The sequence below is a fragment of the Hoplias malabaricus genome, chromosome 14, assembly GCF_029633855.1.
Source record: "Hoplias malabaricus isolate fHopMal1 chromosome 14, fHopMal1.hap1, whole genome shotgun sequence".
Lineage (NCBI taxonomy): Eukaryota > Metazoa > Chordata > Actinopteri > Characiformes > Erythrinidae > Hoplias > Hoplias malabaricus.
This window is the reverse complement of record NC_089813.1, coordinates 8,577,993-8,600,753: the sequence shown is the minus strand read 5'-3', so window position 1 is coordinate 8,600,753 and position 22,761 is coordinate 8,577,993. Positions and strand designations below refer to the sequence as shown.

Here is a 22,761-nt window from a genome sequence, read left to right as displayed (position 1 = left end):
TAACATTACTACATTTTAGTCCACATTTAGCACAGCTGTAGGTGTCGTAACCCTTAGTTGTGTAAAGTGGCTGGTTTGTTTCTTTTTATTGAAAATTAATGCCTAGAGCACAGATCAAAACCCTATTGAAAATAATTACAACTGGTTAGTCCTTCTTCAGTCATTAAAACCCTGTTCATCAACATGTCATGTTTAGAGGATATTTCCAAGACCCTTAATACCTTAAAAGTGGTGTATACATGACTACACCTTTACCTTCATTCAGTATGTGGATCTATAAATATGCAAGTAGCCACTTCACAGGTTTATTGATATCTAGGCATTTGATGTCAAATGATATCTGCCCATTTAACACCTACTTTGGAATACTGGAGTTTAACAGAAGAAAATGCTCAGTCATGGCAATGACAGTTCATATCCTTCTAGCAAAATCACCACACCGTTAACAAGGTTAAACACTTGATTACTGAAGTAGGTAAATCTAATGAGTTTGCCTGCAAGCTGACCCCTTGGTCAACAATGTATTGACAGCATGTTTTACTCAAAGAATGGCAATATGTTTCATAAAATCCTGTTTGTATTCCTGAAATATTGACTTTAAAATTATTGACATTATTCTAACATATATTAAGCAAAATATTAAGCTCTTAAAAGTCTGAATTTCTTTTACAAAACAATACACTTTATTCATCTTTTTACAATAATATAGTCTTTAAACAAATTGTGAATTTATTCCCAAAATATTCTGACACTTTTATAGAAATAATGATTTTTCATTCTGGTTATGCCTGTTTTTATTGTATGTTTTTTAACAGTGGTTGTCGGTCATGGTATTTTTTTCCCTGTGGGCTGATGTCACAATTTTGGGTTGACATCCCCATGTCCCTGAAAAGCCGCCGTAGTTTGGCCCCTGCACTGTGCCTCAGAAGCGCAACTCCGGGGGCGTGGCCTGCTGTTGCTCCGATCGGTGTTGGGGCGTGGTTTATTGTCACTCGGCGCGGCCTGGGGGGAGTGGTCTGTTGTGGAGAAACTCCAGAAGCACTGAGCGCTGTGGGAGGGGAGGGGAGGGAAAGAGGGAGTTGTTGGCGAGAGAAGTTTGAGAAAACGGTCGCCAAAACAAACCTGAGAACCAAAGGCGAGAGACGGCTGTGGAGGACTCGTTAACAAAGGCGAAACCTCTCGCTTCGTCCAGCGGAAAGTCCGGACCATGTCTCTAGCGGAGCAGAGAGAGCACTGGTACCCGACCAGTGTCCAGGTAACGGTGGTGGAGGCGAGGAACCTGCGGCTCAAAGGCAAGAATGGCACCAACGACGCGTACGCCATCATGCAGGTGGCCAAGGACAAGTTCTCCACCTCGGTGGCGGAGAAGAGTGTGGCTCCCGTGTGGAAAGAGGAAGCCACCTTCGACCTGCCGCTCTTCCACCGCGAGAACGCGGACCGCTGCACCCTTCACATCATCATCATGCACCGGGCCCTGGTAGGACTGGACAAGCTGCTGGGACAAGCCATCATCAACCTGGTGGACCTCCAAGATAACAAGGCACGGACAAAGACCGAGTAAGTGGCCTTCTCCTTACACAAGACGAACTGGAGTCTAAGAAATTAATAGACCTCTACGCCCAGTAAACAAGGAATGTCCCTGGACGTTCAAAATAGGTCTAAAAGTAGTCTGTCCGTCAAGGACATATTTTAAACGTCAATGGACGTCCAAAATCCATCTTAATAAGTTAGTTATCAAGTGGTGACCAATCGATAACGTCAGTGGACGTCCAAAACGCGTTTTATACAAGTAATTTATTTCGGGACCAATTAATAACGTCAATGGACGTCCAAAATACGTCTAATAGTCGTCTTTTCAATGTCTGTGTTTGGACGTCTTTTCAACTTTCATTTTCAACCTTAAGAGAACGTTGATTAGACGGCAGTCATTACGTTATTTCAACGTTGAATCAACGGCTAAATGTTTACTGGGCGGCTTTTAGGGTAATAAATTCTCACGTCTGGTTCCCATCACCACTACTGTTCTATATATTTTTTGTAGAATGGCATATTTAAGGTCATTCTGAATGACTTAGCATCTTAACCATTTACCTTTTACACAAGTTTTAAAAACTATTAATTCCCTTCTACAAAAATATTTGTGATGCATTCATTCAACATCTTGAGGAGGTTGGACAGTTGTAAACATAGCACTATCATAGTTCCCCATTTCCTAAACTTAGTCATAGAGATGAAGTCATGTTCAGGCAGGTTTACTGTGCCTTATCCATGACTCAGTGTCTTATTGTAAGTTTCTGGCCTTACGCCACTCTAAAGCATTGTGGAGATATAGTCATTGTTCGTTTTTGCCTTATCGTGGTTTAACTTCCCTCCATACTTTGCTGTTAACCGCTATCTGAACACTTGATAAGGAGGCAGATCCTATAGTTTCGATGGTTGAAGTCTCTCCTAAGCTGTAGGCCCCAGTTTCAGGTTTTCCCTACACCTCAGTCATTACGGAATCAAGTCTGTTGTGGTGTCACAGTTGAGCAAAATTCCAGGAAACGGTTTAAATTGGAGCTCTGAAAAACAGTGCTGTACTGTTTGTTTAAATCCAATTTCATGGTAAGATAGTTTCCTCCCAGAAATGGCCTTCACACACTGTTTAGGCCTAGTCCACACATTTATAGAGAGATAACAACCTCAGCCTTGCCTTTGAATCTCAATGACAGCTTCATCAGCAGACTGATAAAATTGGGATGACAAATATATTGGGTAATGGGATTTGTTGGGAAGCTAAATTTGACACATTCCAGAGCTGCTTCTAAACTCTTAGGCCTATGCCAGTAACCGACTAGATAACAGTGTGGAAAATAATTGCGATCAATGTCTTAAACTAAGAGTTGCTAGGAGAAAGCAGTCATATTTTGTTCTTTGTTATTTTGCAGTTTTTCATTTACATTTGAGGAAGCGAAAAGTTGTGTTTGTTGTGTATTTTTGTCTTTAGTTTAGAGTAAAGGATAAAGGAGTTGCAAATATCAAATAAGGCACAAGGATTCAAAGAACTAGTAGGTATGTACCTCTCTGTTAAGGTAACCTAAATTCCTGTTGCCTGACAGATCAGAACCCATTTGTTGCTCCCGGCAAAGCTCCTTCAGCCTGGGGGTGGGGCACGGATGGAGACTCTTGGAGCCCCTCTGTTGTTCTTCAGAAACATTGTCAATGTCTGTAGGCGTTATTTATTCTCAATCGAGGTATTAGATCCTTCCCAGAATAAGATGATTCTAGCAGAGGGTAATGTGGATATTGTCACTCCAAGAAGAACACTGATGTTTACGGAAGAGGTTGTGACTGAGCTGGTTCTGCGGTTTTGGAGAGACTGAATCTTGCTGAAGTTGACTGTAATTGGTTGTGGCAGTATGTTAAATGTTAAATTTTACATCATTTATACCCAGTTCTGATAGCGTTTGTATTTTTGTGTCTCTAAGTATCGTGCCAAAAGTCAAGGGTTCCAGATTTATTGTTTTGTTTTGTATTGTGTAGTTCAACCGTGACTAATATCTGGGGCAGGTTCTTCATAATGAAAGTGGGTTCACGCCCAGACCCGCCCATTCAGCAGTTATATTTAGGCCAAACAACCCGGTGCCACAAGGCATGGAACGTCAATCCAGTTCATCTGTCAGGGCTGGGACACCCCCTGTTACCAATGGTTGGACGTATTTTAAATTCTTGTTTGCCCAACCCCATACAGAATACTTTAATTGCTGGGTCAAAGAGACTAACCTTCATTTCATCTCCATTTAAAGTCTTTGCCTTTGTTTTAGTACAGATTCATTTTTGGTGACACTTGCTTTTAGTTTTTCGGAGAAATCTGCCAGATATTTTCCCACTTCTGAAGTATTAATATTAGTTGCATGATCTGATTCTCACAGTGCAGTCTATAAGCATTCATAAAGTCCTCAGACAATGCTAATATTGTACTGTTGGACTGCTGTTTCATGCTGATGGTAACATGGATGGTCACGAGTCTGCAGTCTGCAGCATCTCCCTGAAGAGCCCAGCCTTGTTTGAGTTTCACTTAATCAGGACAGAAAGCGCGAAAATCAATACATCAGCCCGCATTCGTTTTTCATGGTTAAAGTGTAGGCCAGTGACATCATCTATTTGCATTCTCCCAGCAAAGCTCCTGTGTCAACACACACACACACACACACACATATCACATGTCACCAAATACAAGGCCACAGGCCTGAGTGTATTAGTGTAGTTTGAAAAATGATCCAGAAACACCTGACTTTCTCATCATATGCTTTGTGCTCTTCCTTTTACGCAAACAGGGTGTTGACCTCTGTAGCTTCCCTCAGGCTTGGTCTTTTGTGGTATAATGTCTCTGACTGTCAACAGAGAGTTTCTCAAAGCAGTATAAAATGTATGCTATGTACTGATTATGGCCAGGTTTATCATATTATTTTAAATGAATTGATTTAAAAATTAATAGTGCCTCTTTTTTCAGTTGTAAATGGTATCAGTTCTGAGGTCAAGACGTATAGAGCACTAACTAAATACCGCATTTGTGTTTAAAGGGGACATATTATGACCTCTTTTCAGTGCATTTGCGCATTCAGGGTTTGTTTATATTTGTAGTTTGGTTCCCTTTGTCCAGTCCAAATCAGGAAAATGACACAGTGATCCCTCGTTTTTCGCGGGGGATGCGTTCCAAGACCCACCCGTGAAAAACGAATTCCCGCGAAGTAGAGGAAAGATATTTTTTATTTATTTAACGAGTATTTGGACTAACCCTCCCTGTTACTGTTAACAACCCACCCTTAGCATTAAACAGTCATTCCTTATTGTTTTCAGCTGGAACTACGTGTGATGTCCTACCAGTTTCTTTAATAGAGTCATTCCTAAGCGTAAGTAATTTTCACTCGGATGTGGACATGAACAATACACGTACTGTACGTAAGAAATACTTGTAAATGATACATAAAAGAATATTATGAAATTTTAATGGATTTAATGAAATATTTTGGCTAATCATCTTTCACGGGATCCACGATATATCGGTCATAAGCCCCCTTGAAAAAACCAGCGAAGTAGCGAATCTACGAAAGATTAACCGTGAAGTAGTGAGGGATCACTGTATTTAAAATGGAGGCAAAACAAAATGATGTATAGCTGTACTTTATGAGCCAGTGTCAGAATGAAGTGGTGTTTTGATCAAAGCATAACATAGCTGTTGCGTTAAGCCTCAAAATTGTTTTTGTTGAACAGGGGTGTCTCATTTTAATACAGAAAAACACATCAGTTCTGAACAAATGACTCTAAAGTCTCATGTCAAAACAGTAAAGAAAATCAGACTGTATCATTAGCTGTTGATAAGGTCATGGTTAGGAATGTATTATGCTTTTGATACAGACTGGACACTATGAATATGAGGTTTCATGTGCTTCAGAAAAGAAAATTACAGTTATCAACTTATTCTTCTTCTTCTAAAAGACGTTATGGTGTTTTCCCCTACTTTTTTATTTTGAAACAGTGGATAATTTCTGAAAACTTTAAGATTTGTTTTAAAAGTTTTCTCAGAAATGTTTGTTTATTTATTTATTATTATTTTTATAAAACCCCTCTCTTGCCAGATGAATTGAGGATCCGCTATCAGGGTCAGACCTGACACAACACCAGTGGAAAATGTATTGGTACTGAGGACTTTACTCAGTGGCACTGGTGGCTCATAGACCGCATGTGCGTTTTGAATCATCTGTGATTCATCCTCACCTTATTCACCCATGTGTTCCGACATCCAGCGGAATTATAGTCTTCATTTTGACACAATTCTACTGTGATTCTCTGCGGAACTGAGTGCTGAAAGACTTTGATGCATGTCATTAACCCCCTGGTACCTGACCCGGTTATTAGATTTACAAAAAGAAAATGGATGAACACGTATTGGAAGCCTGCTCTCATCTCTGTTCAGTTAGGAAGGTTAGCTCAGTGTAAAGTGTGTGCAGTCGATACCGTCTGTCTGTCATCTGGAAGCCTTTTAGTGCTGCGCTTTATGCAAACAGAAGCGGGCGAGTTTCCCCTTATTTGCCTTTCAGGTCATGGTGTTTTCTTGCTGTTGCCTCCAGGGGTATATCACTATGGCATTCTTACTGCAGTACATGTCCAGACACAAGATGTTGGTATTATGAGAACTTTAAGACCACTGATGTCCTAAAAAGAGTGATTTTTGACAAGTAAGTGATTGAAATTCTAGTCCATTTTGCTGATATTGTTTATTTGATTTTGAATTACTCCCGTTGTCTTGACCATCACTGAGCGTGTCATCGTGTTTTTATTTTGGCTGTTATCCTCCACCCTTTCTGTTCAGCTGTTCCTAAGAATAAGGCAGGGATACCTGTCTGTCTGCTTTAGGCTCGCTCCCTATTTTGTGACATTTCTACCGATCGTCACAACTGTATCTGTTGCTTTCTTTAAAAATAGCTTGGGAGTTGGTCTACAGGTAAAAGCGTATTTTTAATACAGTTTGGGCGTAGCACTTTGGGTTGGAAAACAGGCTTGACATTTGAAGTTTAACAAAGCAGAACACCTTACATAATGGGCTGAGGCCTGTTTAATGCCACAGTTTTAAGTTCAGAACGTGGAAAGAATGAGTTTTCATTCTCGCTCCGTCAAGGTTAAGAAAAGTTCTGTGCCTTTATTCTTTTTCAGGGAGGAGGAGAAAAGGCGTCTCGTCCATCAGTGACTTCATCCGTAGTGTTTACTGTACTCTTCTAATCTATGATATTATCAGCTGTGGGGGCTTATCTTCTGAAATAATGCTTTATTATTTGGCTGGCCATTGTAAAGTTCATAGTACAGTCTTTCAGACACTCACAGGGAGGGTGTTGAATTCTGCTTCTCCTTTTCCTCAGCGGTCGCCGGTGTTCGGTTACTGCCCTACTTCAGTGTAATGTTGATATGGCAACGTTTGTCATTGATCGGCTGTGCTTTCAAGGGTATCCTTCTCCCTTGTGAAGGAGAAGCTCGTTGCTTTACGCTTGAGCTCAGACATTTCTAATATTGCCACTAATGGCTTTACACACTCAAATTTAGTAGGGGGTGTGCACAATTACGTGACGTATCCCAGCTGCACGAGCACGAGGAGTGAACAGTGCCTTTGTTTGGACTCGGTGTGGGGCAGTCAGGTGGTCCTTTGATAAACAGTAGATTTGTTTGCTCTAGCTCAGGTGAGATTTCAGAGTTGCACATTAACCTGTGGTGTTTTTCGGATTTCTCCGTGTTCTTCTTTGTAAGATGGAGGACGCAAGGACGTACAAAGAAAGAACATTAAATTGTTACACAATTCTTGTTAGTTGTTTCATCATCATTATTATTATTGTTATTATTATTGGGCGGCACGGTGGCGCAGCAGGTAGTGTCGCAGTCACACAGCTCCAGGGACTTGGAGGTTGTGGGTTCGGTTCCCGCTCTGGGTGACTGTCTATGAGGAGTTGGTGTGTTCTCCCTGTGTCTGCATGGGTTTCCTCCGGGTGACTGTCTGTAAGGAGTTGGTGTGTTCTCCCTGTGTCTGTGTGGGTTTCCTCCGGGTGACTGTCTGTGAGGAGTTGGTGTGTTCTCCCTGTGTCTGTGTGGGTTTCCTCCGGGTGCTCCGTTTTCCTCTCACAGTCCAAAAACACACGTTGATAGGTGGATTGGCGACTCAAGTGTAGGTGTGAGTGAATGTCTGTGTGTCTGTGTTGCCCTGTGAAGGACTGGCGCCCCCTCCAGGGCGTATTCCTGCCTTGCGCCCAATGATTCCAGCTAGGCTCTGGACCCACCATAACACTGAACTGGATAAGGGTTACAGATAATGAATGAATTATTATTATTTTTTAACTAAAAATACTAATTATTAACCAAATTTGGCCTTCCTTCCATATTTAACTTCCTCCCATAATGCACTGTTCTTACAGAGCTTAGTGACACATTAGTGGTTTTATTTAGTGATGTAAACAGCATTGCTGTATTTACGTCATAAGATAATTATCTCTCACTTGTACCCATCTTTTCTCACTCACTCGCAATTTTTTTTTTCTTTTTGAGCCATGAGTTAATTTTCTCTATTAAAGCTTCTGCGTCCAGTGTATGGTTTGTTCTAGCTTCTGCATTTCTTGTTCTGTAATTCCTGATCATAATCTGCCTCAATGCTTGACACACCTCTGTTGGTAGTTTCACAACAGCTTTATCATCAAATATTGTATCCCAGCCATGTTGAGAAATCAGCAACTCCTTTCCATTAAATAAAACCACTGACAGACTGGTTGGACCTGTCCAGTGCTTAAAAAGATCCGTGGAGACTTTGGGGTGTTGTTTTGCTTGCCAGCATGGATACCTGCATGTTTGCAAATGGAGAGAATCCATATGAAGGCATTGCTCTTGTTAACCCCTTAAACCCTGAGTGTTTTATTTTTAAATAAATAACCCAGTCCCTTTTGGCCCACCTGACAATTCCACATGTTTTGATCTGTCCCAAAATGCCTAGTTATAGCAGTATGTGGGACCTGCTGGGTCTCAATGACTGGATTAGGAAACAAGGTAGAGATTAGTTTCAGATGCTGGATTCCTCACAGACAGTTAAAAATACGGAACCGTTTGGTGTACTTTGGACCGTGAAGTTTAAAAATATGTGATCAGCTTTAGCTTGTGTGGTGTTTCATTTCCTGGAGGTGGTCCTGGGCTGTTTGTCTTGGCTTGGTTCTCCTAAGCAGACTGATAACGCACTGGCAGTAACGGCATAGCACAGTGGTTTTTTTCTTTTTTTAAACCTCCTCCAAATTTCTTTAATTTCCCCTGGGGATCAATAAAGTATCTATCTATCTATCTATCTAGAACCTAGTCCCCCACCCCCACTGTGTCCACTGGGCTGGAATGCAGGCTCTGGATTCTCATTTCCTGGTGGTATTTGCTAAACCATTTGTATACTTTCATTTTTGTATCTCCAGTGATATTAGGATGAGCATTTGGAGGTTGGCAAAATGGCAAAGACACAGTGTTAGGGATAAGGATGTACAGATTAACGAAATTCAGAACTCAGAACCTTGTTTCAGTTGAACATATCTTATACAGCAAGAATAAGTGGAAAAATAAGTGGAATTTTGCCTCATTTTAATGTGTTTATGTCTCTGAATTAAACCGTAACCATAGTACAATATTTGACACACTGAAAAACAAGGACACTGTTTCCTTAAATATGCGTGGTGTCAATTACAAGCCTGTTCCCTGAGGTGCTAGCCATTCGGAAACAGAATAACGTCATAGTACTGCTTCATTTGCCACGTTTAATGCTGACAACAGTTGTATGTGTGAACTTGCAGATAAGCAGTTTTACAGGTTTATCTCTAACTCAGGGTTTTGATAAATCTTTTCCCTGCCATTGTCATCACTGGCATTGCAGTTTTTAACCACTATTATCGTAATGCCTAAGATAAGTTGTTAAATAAGGATGGTAAAGAAATTACAATCTTCTTACATACAGATAAACTACAGCTCAGTCTGGAGGCTGAACTCTTGGACTTGTTACAGGACATTTTCAGAGTTGACTGAGGGTTCCTGAAGGCTTTCATTGCTGTTTGCTTGAGTGGTCTTCATTAACAGTATGGTTTAGATCAGCGAGCCTTCACCTTCAAGGGAGGAATATGTCCCTCAGGAGTCCTGTGTGCCTTGTTTCCACTAGATACAATGTATTTGGGCTGTCATGCCCTGGTGCATTTATTACTGTGGAACACTGGGTTGACTTGCTCTGCCCTTGTCAACCCTCAATACTTTTCTTTCTGATGTCTGTTAGAGAGGATAGTGGGGTTTGGTGTTGGTCTGAACTGGCATGTTAAAGTATTAACATATCTGGTATGTTAATTTCTACTGGTGTTGAGTTTCATGGCGTGCTGTTTCTGTTAAAGTTCACCGCAATAAAATGCAGAGGAGATTTGTTTTTATTATTATTGCAGGCTCCTCCTTGCTTATCTTGGTGGGAATTGCCTTTTCGAAACCAAACGATGACATCACCGGTACGTTCTGAGCTTTTCTTGCTCTGTTGACGGATTCCTTTTCCTGTTAGTTCTCCCACACATAGTTCCACATTTCAGCTTCCTGCTGTGCTGGGTACAAGTCCACCAACCGTCTTGTTTACTCTGTGGTAATTACACGCATGTTTATTGAGGCTATTTTTTGCATGATGTGAATAGACTGTTTCATCTAGATGGCCATATGTATACGACCGAGCAGTTAAACACCCAAGTTGTGATTCTGATCTAGGCCACAGTTAATGTTATCTGATGCCTTTGAAGGTTCTATTAGTGTTTAAACATCAAATTTTCATCTTGCTTGACAAATGGCGGTAGATGAGGATGAGGGAAGGACATTTTACCCTCCTACTTTTCCCAAACTTATTTTTTCTCTTAATGTTATTTTTTATGTACCTGTGGTAACAAGACTAAATGTAATGTCATAAAAAACATACATATATTTTACTAAAGCCATCATTTCCCTGTTTTTAAAAGAACCATGAGAAACCGAGGATAATTTTATAAAGCTTTTTTTTTCTTTTTATAAAGCTCAAATAAGAACACATAAACAGTCTGGGAACTGGGAGCTTTGGAAACCTCGTCAGAACCGTTTCCTGGAACGTTACATCAGTCTCTCCCCCTGTGTCCATGCCAGAGTTAAATTTGTCTGGGTGTGGGAGCTGCTGTGTGGCATCCCAGCGCTGTTGCAACCGCTCTGTGATCCCAGTGTTGAAGAAAGTATAATATGACAACAGTGTGGGTGGATAAAGGCATGTTTTTCTACTTATGAAGAGGGCTCTCCAGAACACTCCTATCACTCTATTATGCTGAACACAGGCTAATCCTCATACAGGATACAGAGGAGGCAGTTGTAGAAGCAGCACAAAACCATAACTGTGTGTTTTTATCATTGGCCACTTGTCTCTCATGACCTGTGATTTTTCTGTAACAGGCAGTTGTCCCCAAGAGTCACAGGGTGTAATAGGCCATGGTTGGAAATTTGTTATTCTGTTACCAAAATGTATTTACCAACTTCATCAAAGAAGTCTTACTTCTAGCTGATGTGTTTACGACCTAGATTGCAACCTCATGATGTGTTTGAACATTGACTTGAACTTTGATTTGATTTGAACCAAAGAATGCCATCTCTGTTTTCAGTTGGTACAAGCTGGTGGATAAGAATGGAAAGGCGGATAAAGAGAGAGGCGAGGTTCTGCTGGACATCCAGTTCATGAGGAACAACATGACAGCCAGCATGTTCGACCTCTCCATGCAAGACAAGCCTCGCTCCCGCATCTCCAAACTCAAAGACAAGGTCCGGGGCAAGAAGAAAGAAGGCCTGTCTGACTCTGCCTCTGCCATCGTGCCCTCCACGGGGAGTCAGATCCTGACAGACAGCGAAGGGGAAGGGGAGGCTAATGAACACTCTTCAAAGAGCAAGAAGTCATCAAAGCTGAAGTCTCTGTTTGCACCAAAGTCTAATCTTCATCGAGGCGTCTCTCAGTCCATGTCCACACTTGGCACACTTCCTGAGAAGAATAGCTCTCTAAGCGGCAGCAGGTCCTCAGGCCTCAATGTAGAGTCTCCTGATGGTAAGGCTAGACACTGCCGTGTGAGTTTAGAAGTGTGGGTGCTCGCAGTAGTTAACTCCTTATTTTGCCTGATATTAAAAAGCTAAGAATTAAGCCTTTCATAAATTGACATTAACTCTCTCCATTAAAACCTGTATCTGATGCTAAAGCTCTCCCTAAAACTTTTACTGAGCAAATTAAGAGATTCTAATTCAAAAATCACCAGAACTACAATTTCCTCTGGCCAGTTTGTCATGCATATCACACTACACATTTATATCCCTCTCAAAAATACAAGGAGGAAGTATTAGGATTTTAATTGTATTGTTTTGATAGAGGGCGGCACGGTGGAGCAGCAGGTTAGTGTCGCAGTCACACAGCTCCAGGGACCTGGATGTTGTGGGTTCGATTCCCGCTTCGGGTGACTGTCTGTGAGGAGTTGGTGTGCTCTCCCTGTGTCTGTGTGGGTTTCCTCCGGGTGCTCCGGTTTCCTCCCACAGTCCAAAAAAAAAAACCACACGTTGCAGGTGGACTGGAGACTCAAAAGTGACCGTAGGAGTGAGTGAATGTGTGTGTGTGTGTTTCCCTATGAAGGACTGGCGCCCCCTCCAGGGTAAATCCCCGCTTTGCGCCCAATGATTCCAGGTAGGCTCTGGACCCACCGCGTCCCTGAACAGGATAAGCGCTTACAGATAATGAATGAATGAATGAATGTTTTGAAAGACACTACTAATATAAATATAATTTCATTGTGTCAATCTTACATTGAATTATATTAAATATCAATTATTAAAAGCTTCAGACTTAAGAAGGGACAGTGTCTATTAACATCTATTAACAGCAATACTAAAAATCTGTTTATTTATTAGATGCATTTGGTCTTTGATTATTTCATTTTTTTGGTAGATAATATCAGTTGCTTATTATACATTTCTAATAAACATAAGTGAAATATTAATTTATTTTCTGTCCTTGTTGTGTTGCCGTTTAAGTTATCATTCAGGAGTATGTGGTTTGTGTAATAAACTAATCTAAATTAGCTTTTTTTGTTGTTGTTTCCCTCTTTCTCTTACAGTGAAGAAAAAATTCAAATTCCTGGGCCACAAGCGAAATAGCAGCACAGACAGCAAAGTATCTCTGGGGCCTTTTTCATTGCTGAGTCGTTCTAAACAGAACATCCAAGATCAGAACAACCTGTGTATTAACGGCAGCCATGTATATGCTGAGGAGCAAGAATCCAAGCAAAGTTTTGGATCTACCCTCAGTTTGAACAACTCTGCAAAGAGCTCTGTAGAAGACTTGAGGAAACTTCATGAGCGAAATGCATCTGATGTCTCAGCTGACTCATTCAAAGGCCTCAGTATTCCCACCTACAAGCCTGAGCCAGTGGAGAAAGCCTTGCACGTTCCACAGCACCCTCAAGAGGACACAGACAAGAAGAACAAGAAGATTGAGGGACGCCTGCAGGAGCTTTTGGAGAAGCAGGAGGAGCAGGAGAAAAAAAGACAACAGGAGCGAGAGGAACAAAGGAGAAAACAAGAGGAAGATGAAAGAAAGATTAAGCTGGAGGAAGAAGAGAGAAGGCGGCAAGAGGACGAAGAGCGTAAAAGGAAGAGACACGAGGAGGAGACAAAGAAAGCGGAGGAGCAGCGGCGCCAGGAGGAGTCCAGAGTGGCTGAGAGGCTGACTTCTCTTTTTGGCCTCGGGAAGAAGAAAGAGGAGCTTAGTCCTCCAGCTCAAGACAGTCCAAAACATATGGAAGCGCCTGCCTCCACAAACCCTTTTGAGGAAATTCCTCTCAGCCCAGACTCTATGAATCCGTTCTTGAATGAGAGCCCAGCAGAGCCACAGAAGGAAGTGAGAAGTACCTTTACCCCAACGCCACCTTCCAATGCCTTCCCTGGACGTACAGCTAAGGTTTCTGCAGTCAAGCCGAGGTATGTTTCCAGATGTCTTTTTATACTGTACTTGAAATTACTAGGTGACCGTCCTGAGACTTCTCAGACTCTTCGTACAGGAACATATTTGCTCAGGGGGCTGCATCACAAAGTAGATTTTAAGGTGAAGCGTATCTAATGATGCTGGATTTCTGTTAACAAGATTTTTACACTAATATGCTAACTCAGGGTCATGCCTCTAACCAATCAGAACAGTCTCCTGATAAAGGTGGACCCCGGCCAATACTACAAGCTTATGTTAATGTTTCTGACTGTGGGTTAACCCGGAAAATATTTATCTGTATTGAAGTGAGTCAAATTCATTACCATTTGTGAAGTTGAAAATTCGTCAGGGACCTTGTTCTAGGAGCGTGCTTTGCAGGGCTCCAGGCAAAAATGGCTTCAATATAATTTTAACAACAATAAATAATCAAAGCCCTGTTTATTCACATGAGATCCAAAAGCAAGTCTTGTGATTCTTTAAGAAAATGAAATTAATTTCAGATTCCTAGGCTCTATAACTGTCAGCTCTACATGGATCCATCTGCTAATGCAGTTAGTAGCTTAGATGTGAGAAAAGTCGTCTGTAATTTCATTCCACTAACTTCTGTCTGCTTGGCCTCAATGACAAACAAATCAATCTTCAAAGAAGCATATTATTTGACAGACTAGGATTTTCCTGTACGTTTTAGATATCTGTTTATGATGATACAATGATGCCATTTGTTTCTGAGAGACTTGCCTAGGAATAGAGTGTTCTTTCATAGACACATTTAAAGTAATAGTAACTGGATCATCTGCAAGAAAAGACAAACATTGTTTCCCTCTCCCGCTCTCTCCCAGTGAAATCCCCCTCCTCTTCACAGGATCTAGTGAATGAAATCAGTTCCCAAATTTTCAGTTTGAGCTTGGTTGGGTAACATCTGTTTCTTGCTGCATGTTTGGCTTTTTTTTGGCTTCTTGAACTTTGATCATGTCAGGCATTTAACACTGGCTTACCTCCTACCCTGCATGCTACTTTTCCTTTTACACTGTTCTTTAACGTGGTTGCCTTAACTGATCCTGGATAATCCCTTTCATACGGGGTCTTAATTAAGCCGATGGAATGTTGACTTTCATCTGGTTTGAGTCCAGCCCACTGGACCAGTTAGACAGAGGTGCTCTGATTGGTCTGTACTGAGGGAATGCAGTCTGGTTTGTCAGCTGAGATATTCAGGTATGGAGAAGAACAGGTTGTGAACTGGTGATGTGTTTTTGTGTGCGCAGTCTTTGACTCACTTGTGTTGTGTGTATGAGGATATCTGAAGCTGTACTGCTCTTTGCCTGATTTTTGAAACTTTCCACTCAAGTGTGGGGAGCATGAGTTTTCCATAAGTGGTGAGTAACTAGCTGTTTTTAAAGTCAACCTTGGTGGTTCCTGTGAGTTAGTGTTTTGAAGCTAGTCTGGACATAGCATTGGAAACACTGTGGATAATTTTTCTAATACATTTCTAAACATACATTCTTCAGAATTTTAGATGTGTAGGAGTTTATTTTGCTTGGTTTTGCTTTGGTTCTAGGTGGTATAAGAAGGACTTTGTTTGGCATTAATATAATAATTAATATTTATATATTTGTGTCATCAATAAGCCTTTATTGATGTTAGTTAGGACGGCCAGTTCTTACTTGCATGAAAAAAATTTGATACATTTTCTAATTGTCACATTCATGAATGCTTTTCCTTTTTGTTTTGTTATATTGTTATAGGTCACATAAGCATTTGTCTGCTAGTACCACCATGGAACCAGACTGATTTATTTATTTATTTTGGGGGTAATTTTATACCATTTTTCTCTAGTTGTATCTGTATTCTTTTTGGGGATTAGCTACTGAGAAATTAGGTATACTTGAAATTAGATATACTTGTATTTAAATTTTTATATATATTGTGTTATGCATATGTTGTGGTATTATCTATTGGGAACATGGTATAAAATACGATTAAAAAGTTGGAGTAAGAACTATCCTTTTTTCTAGTCGTAATAGCATTGTGAGTATATAAATTGCATTTTGGTTTCAGTTAGCGTAACCACAAAGGTCAGAGCTAGGACAGGTTTTAAAGGTTTTCTGTGGATAGGGACTCACAAATTAGTGTTCTCTGTTCTTGCTCCTTGGCAGATTGTCTCTCAGTCCGAAGCCTGAAACATATAGTCCCAACCCCCCTGCCTCCCCAGACACCTCAGACATCCAGCCCACTATCCCTGCATCTGCCCTTTCTGCAGAACCATCTCCCTCTAGTGACTCGTTTGATTCTTTTGGTATGTTTTCTGAATTTCACAATTCTTTGGCACCTCCCAAACCTCAGAGAACCTTTGCAGAATCACCAAGAAGCAGCATGGAAAACCTTTCAGGAGGTGAATACACCACCAGTAAGTCTGAAAAACGTAGGGCCCCTCAACCACCCAGTTACCCAGGAGGATCCTCTAAGACCGGTGCACAAAATGGTGTTAGTTCACCAAACTCACAGCAGCTTGAAAGACCTGCCCTTCCTCTCCCCGATTATGAAGTTCTCTTCCCCAAGAAGAGGCATGGGGTAATGACAAACACTCGTTGGGAACACATCATAGCAGAAGTCAACCAGAGAAAGAGGGATTCCCACGTTGAGTATACGGGAGATGAGATGAGCGTAGATGGTCCTGGTGAAGATAGGACCAGTAGACCTTCGAGCATTAGTCATAATCTCAAGGATAATCAAGAGGCACCAACCCACTCTACAATGAAAAAAGAGCCCAAACAGGCTTTAATCCCACCAAAATCAACTGTTTTGGCAACATCAAAACCAGTTTTTCAGTCTAATTCCAAACAGATTCTTAGTACTGAACCAGTATATGCTACTGTGGATAAATCTAATCATGGTAAATTAGTTGGTAGTGACTCCACACCACAGCTCCAAAGTAGGGAAGAACCACAAGTATACGAAAAGAGATCCTTGAACACTATTCTTAGTACTGAACCAGTATATGCTACTGTGGATAAATCTAATCATGGTAAATTAGTTGGTAGTGACTCCACACCACAGCTCCAAAGTAGGGAAGAACCACAAGCATACGAAAAGAGATCCTTGAACACTATTCTTAGTACTGAACAAGTATATGCTACTGTGGATAAATCTAATCATGGTAAATCTGTTGGTAGTGACTCCACACCACAGCTCCAAAGATGGGAAGAACCTCAAGTATACGAAAAGAGATCCTTGAACACTATTCTTGAGGTTGTTGACCATACCTCAGAGACAAAGGAAAAGCCTACACCTGCTGCTAGAGCTGTAAATAGACTAGATTCACTATCTATCCCTTATGACTCTACAGACTTCCCTTTAGTGAAACCCAGACCAAAAGCATCAAGCAAAGAACCGGTCTTACAAGTTCAACCAGAGTGGCCTCCCTCTCAAAGTGTAACACAATCTGAAAGTGCTCAGGTGGAAAGGAAAACAAGTTCTTTGACAAGTAAAAGTTCTTGGGAGAATACAGACTTTCAGGAAAGAATGCTGACACCTGTAAACATGTCTGACACAACAAATATTGCAAAAGCTTATGATATGCCAATAGCTAAACCAGTTGTAGATATATTTGGAGGTCTTGAGGGAAAACTAATAGACACAGACCCTTTCCCCAATGATAAGCTAATATCTCAAGATCCTTGGGCTACACCACAGCAGAACATGGGCCAAGATGATCTCTTCACTGGTGGTCTAAAGACAGCAAAGAAGCCTAACGATCTGGGATTAACCACTGATGACTTTGAGCATATTTTTGGATCCATGGCATCTAAAAATAACACTGATCCCTTCATTCAATCTGCTTCATCAAAGGAAAAGTCAGATCCATTCTTTGGATCTGTTGCACACAATAAAGAAACGAGTATAAAAGAACCCAACCAAACCTCAAGTCCTTTATTCAATAAAGAATTCTCACAAAAGAAAAAGCAAGTACTTAAGCCTCCGATTGGTTTGGACAAAACTTCAAAAGAGAAGCAGGTTCGGGGGAAACCAGACTCAAAGGTTTTGCAAGATGCAGATGACGTTGAATTAACTGTTACGAGTGTTGCTGAGCCAAGCAGTTGCGAAACTAAAATATCCAACTCAAAAGCAGACCAATGGGGAATGGATCCTTTCACATCTCCCTCTCAAGTGTTGTCCTCCTCCTTAGCAACATCAGAAATAGTATCTGCAAGCATGCCTGGGGGCAAGAACATGCTCCGTGCCTGGGTTTCACCCTCTGAGGGTCAGACCATCGGCTCACACAGTGGTGGAGGTGGTGTTTTGACCCCTCGCAGGTGAGAACAACCCGCAACCCCCCCAACGCCATGCTATCTTTTCAAGAAGCAACTACTACTAACCCTGGGACCTTCTCTGGCTTTAATTCTGAGGCAATGCGCTCTCTTTTCTTTGTGAAATCAGTAGCAGAGAATTGATTTTGTTCTTCTTTTTTCAAACACACTGGTGATTGTTTAAAAAATGACTGATTTAAAGGCAAATTAAATATTGTTTCTATGACACATTAAGCCTGGTCTTAGAAAGAAAAATGACTTTAAAATTATTTGTTAGCACTTGATGTAGCCACTGAGTTTAAGACGAGGCTTTGATTATCTAGGAAACTAATGTTAACATTGCTGGTAAATGTCTGTTTTTTCCAAAATCCTTAAATTTCTACTACTGTAATTGTTGATCGAGGCTTTTGTGTGTGTCTGTACTGGTTTTTTAATCATCTTAAGTGGAAGCTCTGGTTTGAGGTGGCATGACTTTCTCGGGAAATGCTGAAGTGCTTAATAGTCTCATCAAAACCCCTTTTTAGGTGGGAGTACTAACATCTGTCTCACATGATGATGATGAACTGGATCTCTGCAGCTTAACCATTGTGATGTCTTTTTAATTTGAACTTTTTAAAAATCATTGAGTGAATTGGGTAGCAATGTAAAGCGCTCCATGTTCATACACATTTTTTTTTGTTCATCACACTTTCCTGTTCTTTCTGAAAATTATAGTAATTTTGTTTTTCTTTTCCCTCAGGCCTCACCCAGTAAAACCCCTCAGTTCCACAGAAAGCCAGTCTCCCAGCAGCATTTCTGTTGGGAAAGACTTGAAGATTTCAGCCATCCGAGAAGTGGCTGAGAAATCTAAGGTAAGTCCAATCGTACATGCATTAAAAAACACCTGACAGGAGCCAATGATTTTTGCTTATATATATATTGAACACAGCTGGTGTACAAAGAGGCGCTGATTTAAATATTTTTTTCATTCCAACTTAAAATTAGAAAATGCAAATGCTGGTTTTCAGGAGAATTCAACTTAGGATTTGGAAAAAAAAACACTGGTTACTGTTCTCTATTGAATGATGAATTCACACACAAAATGCCATAATCAGATTACGTGTAGATCTTTTTCCTGCTGTGAAATAAACTTGCTCACACTGAGACATTACAAAGTAGGCTATTTTGACAAAGCTAAGCTTTCAGTACATTTTCTTTCCTTGCCATTCTTACATGAAATGAGTTTCTCAATGAGTGCAGAAAGTAGGTGACATTAAAAATAATAATAATAAATAAGTAAAGAGCTGTGCTATCACTAAAGGACTGACTACACAATGAAAAATTGAGAATCTAAATTTGAGATGCACCTAGATTTGTTATATAATCAAATCTTGATCCTCCATCAAAATCTTATCTGTTCCTAGAGTCCCAACACTAATTCAAGGCCTTTACAATTCTGTTCTCTCCTGCCCAGAGCTAATTGAATTGAATCATGTGGTGTCCTATTAACCTTGCTTCACTAATATTCTCTGACCTCTCCTTCTTCTTTCTTTAGAACGTAGAGAGCGGCCCATATACCCAGCTAACTCAGGAGGAGTTGATCACACTTGTGGTGAAGCAGCAAGTGGAGCTCTCCAAGAAAGACACAAAGATCGTTGAGCTGGAAGACTACATCGATAACCTGCTGGTGCGCGTCATTGAAGAGAAACCCAGCATCCTGCTGGCAATGAACTCTAAGGCTTATTAGTGAGTTTCTCATAAGGACTGTGACTCCATGATGGAGTGCGATAGAAGCTGGTTGGCGTAGCTAGTGTGATCAAAAACCAAACAATAGGTTAAATAACGGTGCAGTTACCTGCACCCTATGGATTCACAGTAATTTCACCTGGCTGGATGCAAATCCTGATTTTTATTTTATTTACATTTTATTTATGCAGAACTGGTTATCTAGACAAATTAGTATGAAGGTGAATAATTTTTTTGCCTTTGGTAGGAATAGAAATGGCTTTTATAGTCAACGTTATCTTTGTTATCAAGGATATCTTTCCTTGCAGCCATTCTGCTGTACATTTAAACTCTAAGCACTTTTTTTTTGCCTGGATGGGAATTCTATTCACAGAAAGGTGACAATTTGAAGGATTAATCATTTTATTCTGGAAATATGTCTTAATATGAGATGCGCTGAAGAGCTATGAAAACCCTACCCAATAGCTCACAGGTAAAGGGACATTTAGCATGCAGTAATTAGGACATATCAGATTATAAACACTGGACTAAAGATGATTGTAGATGCTTTATTTACTGCACTAAAGGCAATGGTTATATTATCATTTTTCAGGTTTCAAGGTCTTTATATTACAGTGATGTCAGTAAAGACTTGTTATTGCTTCTGAGTCTCCGCCTCTCAGAAAATGGTTTCAGGGTGATTTCAGTCCATAAAGTGCATCACTGTGTTTACTGTGTATACTTTCTACAGTATTTAGCAGTAAACACATTAGCAGATGAGTCAGTTCTCTCTGGGGCCAGACATGTTTTTTTTTAGGAGAACACATCAACTTCTTGAACTTTTCATGCTGGACCTGCGGTAGAATCCAACACTCACCAAGGTACAAACTATATTCAACACTTGCTCCAAATTATTGTAGGACCTTGGAAAGAACAAACCCTGAATAGACATCTTAGAGATCATACAATTTCTTTTAAATCCAATAGCCTTTACTACTGGAACATGCATTATCAAGATTGTTCAAAAGTAGGGGTTCTTTAGTCTTTATGTTACTTCCATATTCTGAAGGCAGTGTTGATTATGTCAATATCGCTCCATTGAGAGCTCTGACTTCAAGAAGCATTGCTCCCTTTCGAAATGTCTTACTCCCTTTATTCCCACCCTAAAACGTGTTCACTTACTCCCCCAGTTGGGCCAATATTTGTCATGGTTATCTCCAGATGTTTTCAGTGAACCCTCCGGGCCTTTGCCAGTTATTGCGCCATTTTGATATTTTACTTTCGATCCTGTGTAAAGGAAGATGGGTAAAATGGCCTTAGTGTAAAGATTAAAAATAAACATTTTCTTCACCTAGGCTGAGAGTTGAACACTAATTGGAGGCATAATGCATAATCCTTCCCTCGTATTAAAACAGAAACATTGACAAAAATTATTAAAATATTTGGATTTTGGAGACCAGTCCTAAATATAAAGTAGTTGCGATTCAGGCTTTATTCTCTTTGTTACATTTTTAACTTATTGTTTTGAGTGTTGTCCTGAATAATGTCATGACCTTCTTTTATGCTTTCTTCATGATACTATTTTTGTGTGTAATATATATTTATTTACTAGTTCTACAATCAAGAAGAATAATGCTTCCTTTTTTAAGGAAAAATGTTTCCAAATCCTTACTTGATTGTTCATTTAAGGCAGGTTTTACTGTTCTGACATTCTAAATATCGATTGCTGTTTCCTGTGAATGAGTGTCTTACACTGTGCTCATCAGTCGAAATTGTGGTACTGCTCTAAGGGAGGTCTTATGTATTTGCTCCTTTTATATTCTGAGCTCTTCCTCTGGAGACTGTGGTGGTGTCTGAACAATTCCTAATTGAGACTTAAGGTCATTGCAATAAAAACTGTCTCTCTCTTTTTTTTCCCTCCATACCTGTGCCTTCTTTATCTCGGTGTACTAATTTCCTTCTGTACATTCTGATGATGAAATATATTTTGAATAAAGTATGTATATTCTTGTTTAATAAATTGTATTTGTTTCTGATGAGTTTTTATAATCTTGTTCTTGAGTCACTCCACTTCTCAACAGCATGAACAGGGAATGTGTTTTCATTTTGTGAACAATACAGGCCATTTGTCAAATTTGCACCCATTGTTTGATGATCTCTGTATTCTTTGGGCTAATAAATCTGGCTGTAATTCAAGTGATAATGTGGCAGATGTGTAAAACCATGTAACAAAAATGCAGAAACTTTTTTTTCAAAAAACAAAAAAGCCATTTTTGCTTTGTTTTCTTTTCTCAGTATTTAAGCATACTTTAATTTCTCCAAGCATATTGTGTTTATTATGCTGTTTAACCTCATGTTTGCACCCTCACATAAATGCAAGTCCAGCACTGTGGGAGAGACTCGGATGATGAGAAGGGTTAAATTCAAGGTATAGCGCAAAATCATAACCACTTGTTTTCATTCATTCATTCATTCATTGTCTGTAACCATGTCCAGTTCCAGGGCGGGGTGGGTCCGGAGCCTATACGGAATCATCATTGGGTGCAAGGCAGGACACATCCTGGAGGGGGTGCCAGTCCTTCACATGGCGACGCTTACTCGCACATTCACGCCTATGGACACATTTGAGCTGCCAATCCACCTTCCAACATGTGTTTTTGGACTGTGGGAAGAAACCGGAGAACCCGGAGGAAATCCACGCAGACACAGGGAGAACACACCACACTCCTCACAGACAGTCACCCGGAGGAAACCCACACAGACACGGAGAACACACCACACTCCTCACAGACAGTCACCCGGAGGAAACCCACACAGACACAGGGAGAACACACCACACTCCTCATAGACAGTCACCTGGAGGAAACCCACATAGACACAGGGAGAGCACACCACACTCCTCACAGACAGTCACCTGGAGGAAACCCACACAGGCACAGGGAGAGCACACCACACTCCTCACAGACAGTCACCTGGAGGAAACCCACATAGACACAGGGAGAGCACACCACACTCCTCACAGTCACCTGGAGGAAACCCACGCAGACACAGGGAGAGCACACCACACTCCTCACAGACAGTCACCTGGAGGAAACCCACATAGACACAGAGAGAACACACCACACTCCTCACAGACAGTCACCTGGAGGAAACCCACGCAGACACAGAGAGAACACACCACACTCCTCACAGACAGTCACCTGGAGGAAACCCACA

General features: G+C 40.7%; 1 protein-coding gene across 2 annotated transcripts; it reads left to right on the top strand.

Annotated features, from left to right (window-relative positions):
• Window positions 1-879: 879 nt before the first annotated feature.
• Window positions 880-21,733, top strand: rab11fip1a (RAB11 family interacting protein 1 (class I) a). 2 transcript variants are annotated; one of them, XM_066643864.1, is made up of 6 exons: window positions 880-1,557; window positions 11,184-11,617; window positions 12,672-13,533; window positions 15,691-17,847; window positions 18,581-18,692; window positions 19,376-21,733. In XM_066643864.1, exons 1-6 carry the CDS (start codon window positions 1,208-1,210, stop codon window positions 19,565-19,567), a joined length of 4,107 nt encoding a protein of 1,368 aa, XP_066499961.1. In that variant the 5' UTR covers window positions 880-1,207; the 3' UTR covers window positions 19,568-21,733. The 2 variants fall into 2 exon arrangements, with proteins under 2 accessions (XP_066499961.1, XP_066499962.1); XM_066643865.1 differs by lacking the exon at window positions 15,691-17,847 and having other exon boundaries at window positions 894-1,557; window positions 19,376-21,728.
• The last annotated feature ends 1,028 nt before the right edge of the window (window positions 21,734-22,761 follow it).